Source organism: Trachymyrmex septentrionalis, unplaced genomic scaffold (genome assembly GCF_001594115.1).
Source record: "Trachymyrmex septentrionalis isolate Tsep2-gDNA-1 unplaced genomic scaffold, Tsep1.0 scaffold16, whole genome shotgun sequence".
Classification (NCBI taxonomy): domain Eukaryota; kingdom Metazoa; phylum Arthropoda; class Insecta; order Hymenoptera; family Formicidae; genus Trachymyrmex; species Trachymyrmex septentrionalis.
Window position 1 is genome coordinate 1,140,398 of NW_017304758.1, and position 11,113 is coordinate 1,151,510.

The window sequence follows — 11,113 nt, forward strand, 5'->3', positions numbered from 1 at the left end:
TTATCTGCGGGAGCTACCCCACTCTCTTCTACCTGCGGTTTACTTGTGGTTTTATCCTTAAAAAAAGATCTGCAGGATGTATATACAAGTCAAATATATTCAAAACTGTTTACTCTTTGAACAATGTATATGATTATATATTCATAAATATTCGAATTTTGTAAAATTGATAAATAAATAACTACATGATCTATTTAGAGAGAGAAAGTTTTTAAATTTTTCTCTTCAAATTATAAAAATATAAATAAATAATATAATTTAGAAATATATATTATCATTCTCTTCTAGTTATAGCAATGTATATATTTTATACAAATAAATTATATCAAATTTATGTATTTCCATTGCATAAATACAAATTTTTAAATATTTCAGATATTTCGAGAAGTAGATAACACATTTTGAACAATTTATATTAACAATAGTCGATGTAATAACATTTGTTGATATCAAGTTAAACACATACAGAAAACACGATTCAAATATGAGAAAAATTATTATTATAAGAAATATTTTTCTTCAATATAAAAAAATTGATTTCTTAATGCACACTTTATAAAGTTGTAATAAAATAATAAAGTATAATAATCGACTGACGATGAAAAAATATTTCTTATATCAGAGAAAAGCTGGAGTAGTAATCCTTTCTACCATTTACTGGATAGAAGAAATTGTACACCCATGCGTTATCTTCATTATCTTCCGAGCAAAAAAAAATTATAAGTAATGAAAACAAAATTATTAATAAAAATTATTATATAAAATATTATAGAATAATCTGTATTTATAATATGGAAAAAGTTGAAATATAAATATTTACAAAAGAGCTTTCTCATATCTTCTTAGAGTAAGTTACTAGATATGGTCATAGATGGCGACATGAATATCTTCTTTAATGAAGAAACCCAACTGGTCAACCCCAATTGATCCCTAAGAAATGAATAAAGTTATAACAGTTTAAACAAAAAATCAACTTCCCCAAAAAAAAAACGTTTGTTAAAGAAGATTAAAAAATTTGATACAACAAATTTAAATATTATATCTATTATTATCTCAACGTTTCATCAGTTTGACATTTAACATTACATTGAAGATTATTACTTCATTATTATTTAAAAATATAGTCTTTTTCTTTTTAAATAAATAATCTATTTTAATATTTTTTTAGATAATAATAATAATTTTACATGTTTTTTGTGTAACTACAATTTCAAAAAAATTAATATATTTAGAGAAATATTATTTGCAAATAGATATTTATTGAATTAAAATGTTATTAATGAAATTGTTATTAAAATATTATTAATTTTTTAATGAAGCAGGTATTCATGAAATTGGGCATAAAAGTTTTATTAAAAATCTTTCGAGTCATAGTACCAAATATTGGATTTCTTATCGCTATCACAGATTAATCACGCACGAAGTATATTTGTTAACAGCAACGTATATGTCAACATAAATAAATGTACGATAATATGTTTCTTTAAAATAATCATATATAAATAAACTATAAACTATAAAACTAATTATAATGCTCTTTTTATGCAATAAAGATATGCATGTCTTAAATGAAAAACTCTTGGCATAATAAGATATACGGTAATGAATTATATAATTGAATTAAAATGTATTTGTTTAATTCTTTGAAATAATAAAATACGTAAAAATGCTAACATTAGTCATCTTGAAATACTCAAACAATAAAAAAAATCGCTTTTTAACATATCACAAGTCTAATCGTAAGTAAAAATCAGAATTATCTAAAGATAAACTATTATCTACCGATTTAAAGCCAAGTACCAAAGTAACACAGATTAATTACGTAATATTACGTAAAATTATTATATTGATGATTTCTTTATCAATGTCTATTGATTTAGGTAAGGTATTGCAATCAACATTTAATATAAAGACGATATTGAACAAACTTTGTAAACTATAATACATTAAAATTATATATATCTTGTTTCTCACCCTTACTTTACTACAAATAACACATTCTCACAGAAATTATCAAAAATAATGGATACTTAAAAATAAAAAATTAATATTTAAAGGAATTATCATTAAAACAAAAATCTTTTGAACGTAGTCTTGAATAAAAACTCTATTATTTTCTGTTGGGGTATGTGACGTATGCGTGTTTTCTTCTGATAATTTTTCATATTCTTCATTATTTGATAACTCAACTGTAATTTGTTAAGAAATATTTTACACAATATATTATTTATGATATACATGAGTTTTGCCAATTTAAAATTAACCTTTTTATATAAACCTGTAAACAAGTAAAGAATAAATTTTGCACCCCATGTTTATTTTCGATCAGAGAACCCACATTTGATAGCTCAATCTTTTTATTAAGATTAAAATCGGATTTTTCTAATATGCAAAAGCAATTATAGATTTAAAAAATGTCAAGTTCGTAGACAATCTATATAAGGAATGTATGATCGATCTTTTATTATAATAAATGTTTTCGCGCGCTACCATGGTCTCCACATCGGATCGCGATCATCTACGCGTTCTACGTCGATTTCTTCATCGTCATCGACGTTAATATTATGCGGGTCATTCGTTTTATTCCTCGTCGTCGTTATCGTTGTTGTTGTCGTTATCGTCGTCGGCGGTTCTCGGTCCCTCAGACTCTTCAGTTTGGCACTGTAATTTACTGTTAATTTCTCATCGCCGTTAACGAGCGATACTGAGGTCCGACATCGAGGCGTGGAGGAGGCGGTTGTCGACGTGCCCGCGTCATGGATCCCGGCAACAGTTTTATCGGTGTGAGGTGTGGATCTTATCGGCGATGTGTTCGTGGAGAGTATCGTCGAGTCAATTTCGCCGGAGGTGCCGACGGGACAAGGTACTACGACGTTAGCGATGCGATCCAGATTGGCCAGGGTAGGCGATAACAGGTTGGCTTTCGACTGAGGAGAACACATTTTTTGTCGTCATTACGGCGGTCATTAACACTTCGCGATCATAAATCTTAACACTCGTGCTATTTCTGCGACTCGATCGCGATAACACCCTTTTCGCCATTTTTGGGCACAACTTCGTCAAACGTAACGTCAGACGTGACTACATTTATTTACTTTTTATAAATCTTTTTATACAAAATTAATATTTTTTACAATATATTAATTTCTTATAAAAAAAACTTGTAAAAACAGATACAATATATATTATACAGAATATTAATTTATTTATTTCTTAAAATAAAATTTTTAATTTATTTGGCAAACTTTCTAGCAGAATTGCTAGAATTTGCAGAATTATGCGTCGAAAGATAATCATAAAATATGAGAATACCAAGAGATATGACACACAAAAAAACTCAAGCGGTAAATTGTAGTAAATCCAACATGTTGATTTCCTTACGTCTTATTGCTTAAGTATTTTTGTGTGCCATGGCTTTAACAGAAGACACCCTGCTGTATGTAATTAACTATATAACGGTTCATATAAATACGACACCTAAATTTTCTCAGATTGCGAATATTACTGCCTGCATAATTTTCACACTTTGATCATTAGTTACCAGCGTTGGCAGTGAAGTATATGTATTAAATATAATTGCGGTAAATTGTAGGTTGCAACTCCCTCGCATAAGTCTATTGTACCGACCACACGAATTCGATGTACAAGCGGTGACTTGTCACACGAGGCACGTACTTCGTATCTCTTTAACAACAATAATTAGCGTTGGCAAACCGAGTCATACCGTAAACGAAGCGATGTAATATTTCACCGAAAAGTGAAATGCCTCAATTAAAAGTCTTTTTTTTTTTGCGAAGTACATTTACAGTACATGTAGCGACAGTACATGGCGCGCCGGATTTAACGCTACGAATTCATGTATTATGAATTTATGAGACGCGAGCAGCGAAAAATATGTATGTAATCGATATTCGTTGCTCGATCACAGATCACCTCGTTTATCCTTGTCGCTTTCCCTCGTGCCGTGCCATCCATTAATTACCCACAGATCGAAAACGATAATTACCGGTGAATTTGTTTGCCGGCCCGTTTGGAGACCAGCTGCGAGATGTCTTGCCAGCCTCTCCGCGGCTTCACCTGGAAGCGACGAGAGAAATCTGTAAGCTTCCGCTGCGCAATGCCCGAAGCCGGATTGCCAGCGGCTTTCCGCCGAAATTTCGTCGCCGCTCGCGATTGTCACTGATAATCCGGAGGGTCGAGAGGCTTGCAGTTTCTGCAGATGACGTACCGTCAGCTCGAGGATATCCGCTTTCTCCAGCTTACTGATGTTCTCGCCTTCAGTCTACAAATCATTTCAGTTTTATTAGATTCATCAATTCTTATACATATTTCTCGTAAATTCATAATATATTTCATTTTTCCTATGAAATTAGAAGTTAAATAAAGACTCGAGCATATATCGCTCATTTAACAACACACCTCAAAAATCATCATTTTGGAGTTGCTTACAGAAAAAGAACGGAAATATAAAAAAGAACATACTTTAAAATAACATACTTTTGTTCCTCTACAATCAATTACTACACCAAAATTAAATTTTAAAATTAATATTACAAATTTTAATGATTTAAAACATTCAAGCTTATTTTTTGGAAAACTTTGTTTTTTTAATTGTGTCGCAAATAAACGATACAATATTGGTAAAAAAATAGTTGCCGCCACTATTACGTAAAATAATATAATGAATATTAATTCTAATAATTTTACATCAATTCTGTTTCCAATCACGTTTTAAATTACAACCAAGCGTGTAATGAACATTATATCGGCTACAATACTCGTCTACCGTAAGCATGTACAATTTCGCGCTTCTACAGAGTTAAATCTTCCGTTTCTGTCAGATTAGTCGCTCATCGGCCATCTGCACTAAGTATCGCGAGAAAACGAACGATTTCGCAAAAAGGAACTCGAGTTCTTTACATTAGAAGAGAGAAAGATTGCCATTAAGATGCTATCGTTACCGGTTCCTAACGCCTGCGGGGCGGTGTACTTTACGTCACTCAATTGCTCATTACAAAGAAAAAAACGGAGACGAGCGACTCTAAAGGATCATGGCCACAGCGCCTAAGCGTGGAAGCTTTACGCTCGCCAGTTCATGACGTTTTGCGAGAAGAAGAATAGCATCCGGTCAGCAGGCATTAAGCCGTACGAAACGTGCCGATCGGACCGGGTAATGTGCCGTTGGAAAATTAGCATGGTGAAATCGGCGGTGCCTTTCACGCTGATTCAGCGAATTATCGCGCGAACGTAAGTTTCACGCGGGCGAATGTTTCGCGCGGTAAGACGGTATCGACAAATTGCCATCAGTAGCGAAGCGCATTGTAGCGAGTACCACTTAAGACGTAATGTACAGGAAATGTGTAATAGCGCTTCTTTAATGCGCCATCGGTTTGCTTGTTGTTTTCGAACTCGGGGAAATCTTAGACCTGAACTTCTTTATTTTCGCCGAATACACCGGAAAAAAAATATCTGATAATAATTTTAATCAAATGTTTAATTAATAATAATCAAAAATAATTTCAATTTTCTATAAATACTTAGTGAGTTTCTATAAATATTTAGCGATTATCCCAGATAACATGTATGTTGCATAAGATATCTAAAAGACGTCTTTTAGATATTTTACACAATATAAATGTTGTCTGGGATCAAACATAATAATGTAACTCACCCATGTTTGATAATAATTACTAAAAGAAAAATAAAATTATCTTTGTTAATTAAATATTTGATTGAAATTATTTCACTTAACGTTTGATAGATATTACCAAACTCTTTTTTTTCAATATAAAGAAAGTCTGATAGCTCAAATATATTTTGTTTAATATTTAGGTATTACTAATTATAATAATCATAATCAAGCGTTTATTAATAATTATATAGTAAAGTTAGCGTTTGCTTGATTGTATTAACCGAATTGATTGAAATTTTACAAAACTTTAGTAATTATCACCAAGGCTTGATTATTATGAGATCTTCAGTAATATATTTAACGCTAAGTGTGACTATTTAAAGATAAATTTTAATATGCAATACTTCACATTTTTATTGAAAAAAATAATACCGTAAATCTCTCATAAAGTAGAAATCACGCGTCTTTCTGTAATTATCCTGCAGCACTTGCCACAAAATTATATTTTCTGTGGCAAGTGCTATCAGAGAATTTAAGAGCACAGCCTGCTTTATCTCGCATTAAATAAGTTCGTCCAATTAACTAAGTTTTTTAATGTTTCAGTTGTTTATCTGAATCGCATTATCGTGGATTGAGAATTGTGCGGTTATGCGTAACACTTAACATGAACATGCAATGTAAATACGAAGCGGAGTGTATCGCTGGGACGCAATTATCATTAGAGATTAGACGGCGATAATTGAGAATATTTAAATACCACGTATACGTAAAGCGCGTGTAAACGCAATCCGCTTGGCTACACACTGAATATCATTTCGTTGACACTCGTTCGCCGGGTGCAGGTTCCCACGCTCTGAGAATGTTTAAAAGCAAAATCGCCTGCACGCGTAGTTGCGGCCGGAGAATGCGTTTCCTGCTAGGCGCGATCCGTAAAATTGCAGCAGGGACGGTGACGTGCGAGGGGGAGAACACTCGGTATCAGTAAATAGAGTCGGTGGGAGTCGAGCAAGAAACACGCGTTTCCTCCGAAGGCTCGCGAGGAGGAAGAAAAAAGGAGAGCATAGCACGTGCTCGCTGAACCAGGCTACGGTATATCGGTTCTACCAAGATTCTTGCGTTCGGGAAATGTCGCCACCTTTTCTCGCCGTTAAACAATTTATCTCGATCGTGCGAAAGAAAGAAAGAAAAAAAAAAAGGATCGCGCGCGAAGTGAAAGTTAATTGCCGCTCACAAAAAAGGTTGCAAACGCGTGAAGTCGCGGTACAATTATTACAGTCAACCACCTTTCTCGCGTAACTCATAACACTCTTTCGCGAAACACCTGTTCGAAGTAATAATATTGATTTTAGAACAGAAAGACGTTACTAAATACGGTTTGTAAATGTCTTTTTCTTCCTGTACGGAAAGGAAATCTTGCTAAAATAGATAAAAATGTATCTGACAATAATTTTGTTGAGTCATCAAAATAATTATATAAGAAATTTACGCGTGATGAACAATACTGCAAAAAGTTTTGATAATCTAGCGACCAGCTTGAGCATTCTATATAATTATTTTGATAGTCTAACAATTTCTTTTTAATAATACATTAAAAATCGACCGACGAGATTAAACATATATAGGAGTGAAAAAATGCTATATTCGGTCCAAGGCGATTTTTCCTGCCTAAAAACACTTCTTGTGAGAATTTATATAATATCTAGCTAATTGTGCGCCGATTTATTTCTCTTGAAACACAGTCAAATTTATTTTTAGATCTGTATCTATAGCTACATTTTTAGATACTTTCATAAAAGTAGTTTCAGGTTAGAATAAAATTTTATTATACAATTGTATTTTGTTGCTACTTTAACGTTACGCAGCTATATCAAACTATAATATTAAATAATTTATACCGAGAATGAAAAGGTCAGCACACCTACCTCCAGTGCGTCCACCATAAGATCCTTGAGCTCGTCGAGGCAACGATTTATTCGCGCTCGTCTCTTCCTTTCCAAAAGCGGCTTTGTTATCTGGAACATACGTTATATTTTATTAATTCAACATATCGGCATATATTGCTTCAAGCGTTCGCGTATCGACCAAGCTCGTGCTGAAATCTTTCGCACCTCGATTTTGCATCTCTCAACGCGCGTGCCCGATCGTTCATCACAAAGTAAATTGCTAATTTATGACGCAGTCGGGACGCGCGAAGGCGAGAATCGCGGCGCCGAAGCGACAGAACGTGAGTAATAATCGAGCTGCACCGTCGCTTTATCGTATGCATCTCCGGCATTAATTCAAGAATGAAATCTTCGATTTGTAACTTGAACATCGACGAGTCGCGCGCGAGAATCACGGTCTCTCGTTGTTTCATCGCGACACCGAGGCAGTGGACCGAAAGCAATGATTTAACTTCAATTAGCGGCCGGTAATTCATTCTACGTGCCATTCCTTATCGATTACGATTTCTTCGGCGATTAAACCGCGAGAAGAAATATGAATTTATGCCTTACGACATCAGGTGCCAAGTCGTCGAGGAAAAAACAATCAATTGCTGATGTCGCGCCACAAATGTACGCCTGCGATGAAACACTTCGTCAAGTACTCGCCTACTCGATTATCGATTTATCGAATAGCGAATAAAATTGAAATCATCGTATACAAATGCAATTATTATGTATCAATGGCCACGTTCAGCAGAACGTATATTTTGCAACTGTTGGACGTTTTCTTCATGCAAGTTGGATTATATTTTTAAAGGAACAGTCCTATTTCAGCGAAGAAAGTTTCCAACAGTTGCAAAATAACCGATAATGTATCCTTCGTGTGTTCGTATTTCTCGAACTTAGCTCATATTATCGACGTTACGTGTACTTGCCATTATTAAATATTACTTGCAGATACTGTATCAATGTTATCGCACAGCACGGAGCTAATTAACCGTCGATAAGCCTCTAATCCTAAAAATAGATCTCTATGGCCCGTTTCTATCAAGACAGTGTAATTTTAATCTCGGTTTAACTAACTCTTCATTTTTTTTTTCAGTTCTGAGTCAATTAGAAAAAGATAAAGAGTAAATTGAACTGAGATTAAAGTTAATCTATATTGGTAGAAATGTGCCTATGTGCCGTGCCGTCGGCAATTCATGAATGTGACTCATGTATGAATTTCAATTTGGTTTCGAAAAGTAAACAGCTGCGTGAACTCGCACAATCTCTCTTGCGTACGTAATTAAATATTAAATATATCAAATAGCACTTAATTGCCCGCCACTATATAGTACATTTCTAATTCGCATTACAAGTTGTGCAAAAAGAAAAATGTGTGCTTATCATTTATGCTTAACTATACTGATTGCAATACCTTCTTGTATTGGTATGTTCTCGAGACCGGATGAGGATAATCGTACGACATCATTGCAGGTGGGAAAGACATAAATCCAGAAAGGGAACTAGAAACTGCAAAAGAGAGAAGAGCAATCGATGCAGCGTAATCGATATACGAGTATAACATAAAGAGATTCTACGATAAAGTAAAATATCGCAATAACACGAACAGGGCTAATTAAAATCTGAGCACAGTTGTAAGTATATGATTATTTATAATATAATAAATATAAATGACATGAGAGACAGGAACATTGAAAAATGCAAATGCAGATGCTTCAATTTATTTAATCTACTAAATATCTTCTAAGTTCAAAGTCCTTTTTTTTTTTAATTTACAGCTAATTTACAATCTATGGTTTTACAATCATGTGAGAATAAATAACATTGAATATATTATCAGCAATTAAATACAATCATCAACGAAACTAAATATAGCCAGTCAAACCGGATGAGAAAATGTATAATAAAAATCAAATGCAGTTTTGCTAGCAGTCAACAAATTTATTCAATAAATAAACATGTGAGGCAAGTGTCAGATGATCAATTCTGGTACGATTTATAAAGCCGTAGATCAAATAGATCCAGACAGACGAAAGCCAGCATTGGAAATTTTATTCATAATTCACTTCGACAACCGTGTAAGATATTCATCTTTAAAATTAATACTCGTCTATACAAAAATACTAATCGCAATTTGAGAAATGTCATATATAAAAGTTAATCTTTCCCACAAAGATTATTTTTACACGTTTAAAAAAAAAATTAATTTTATACCAAAGATAGAAATTTCTAGTAGTAAAATGTGTATAAATAACATACAGAGAAAATGATAGAATTTCAAGCAGAAAAATGTATAAGTAAAACACATATATATATATACCTTTGTCAAAACCGGCAACTCCAACAGCGGATGACAATTATGAAAATCGTCATTTGAAGAGAATTACTAGGCACTGGCGTATGAAATGTTGCAACCCACCGCTTTTTGTTTATCCTATCAAATAAATAAAATTGCATACGACGGTATCGTCCTCGAGACTTTTGCCAAACAGTTCGATCATATCACGAGCCGATTTGCCTTACGGCGTCTCACCGCGACATCTTACATCTCCCGTGTCGAAATGTAAATGGATAAAATATCGGATAACGCGTGTTATATCGACGACACGTCGAGCAGATTGACAGATCGAGACGGGCTGACATTAGACACACAAGCGGGTGCACTTGGTGAAGTCTCTACACCAACTGACTCGATGCTCTCCGCAGCCATTCCAGCACAGGCTACCCTCACCCGACTACGAACCCTCCGGAGAAGTTACTTTGGATAGGAAGGTCGCTCCAAATGCTTCGTTGTGTTGTACCCACACGAATGCACGCGCGCAATCATGCGTACCGATGGGCTGACAAAAGTACGAAGGGCTGCGCACGAGAGAATAATTCAAAGTCAATATATTTCAACGACACTGCCAAATCAATTACGTCGAACTTTCTCATGGGAATCATACACGAAATCCTTCTTACAAAAAAATTTCTTTTCATATTTTGCGATCTTTCGTATAATAGATTCGTCGTATAATAAACTTTTAAAGAAGCATGTAAATCAATTGTTCATATAGATAGCAAAATTTATCAATGTTGATTGATCCTTGCTGTTCTCTGTTATTAGAGAGATTTTGACTTGAAGACAAAATTTAATAGATTTAGAAATTAGTAATTTTATATAATAAATAAAAAAACAAAAAAATACATACACACATATACACATGCACATATATTCCTTTTAAATTAATTACATTGAATTAAACACGTCAGTTATAAAAATATTTATGTAATTATATAATTTAATAACTAAATTACATTATATAATTCAAAATTATATATATAAAGACATATTTTTATTACAATTCTAAATGTAAAATAAATTTTATTTTTATAAAATGTAGATATGTTTTACGAATACATATTTAAATAATGACCTAATGATGTACAATTAATGTTCTATTATCGAAATGTTTTTTTTATATAAAATAATATTTAACAGAAAGCTGGTACCTAAGATTTCAAATATGCTAATAAAAAGACATGACGCACAGCATATTGTTACAACATG

The 11,113-nt window shown here is 33.2% G+C and overlaps 1 protein-coding gene across 1 annotated transcript; it reads right to left on the reverse strand.

Moving 5' to 3' along the window:
- Positions 1 to 2,314: 2,314 nt before the first annotated feature.
- LOC108745988 (enhancer of split mgamma protein-like) lies at positions 2,315 to 10,232 on the reverse strand. Its single transcript, XM_018482444.1, has 5 exons — positions 9,884 to 10,232; positions 8,978 to 9,072; positions 7,555 to 7,644; positions 4,007 to 4,282; positions 2,315 to 2,927 (listed from the first exon to the last, which is right to left on the reverse strand). The coding sequence occupies exons 2-5, from the start codon at positions 9,047 to 9,049 to the stop codon at positions 2,487 to 2,489; spliced, it is 879 nt and encodes a 292-aa protein (XP_018337946.1). The 5' UTR covers positions 9,050 to 9,072; positions 9,884 to 10,232; the 3' UTR covers positions 2,315 to 2,486.
- Between the last annotated feature and the right edge of the window lie 881 nt (positions 10,233 to 11,113).

Coding starts and splice junctions, on each gene's coding strand:
- LOC108745988 (XM_018482444.1), bottom strand. CDS start 9,049: ATGTCTTTCCCACCTGCAATGATGTCGTACGATTATCCTCATCCGGTC. Junction 4,283..7,554: donor TTATGGTGGACGCACTGGAG/GTAGGTGTGCTG, acceptor AATGATTTGTAG/ACTGAAGGCGAGAACATCAG. Junction 2,928..4,006: donor GCCGGCAAACAAATTCACCG/GTAATTATCGTT, acceptor TGTTCTCCTCAG/TCGAAAGCCAACCTGTTATC.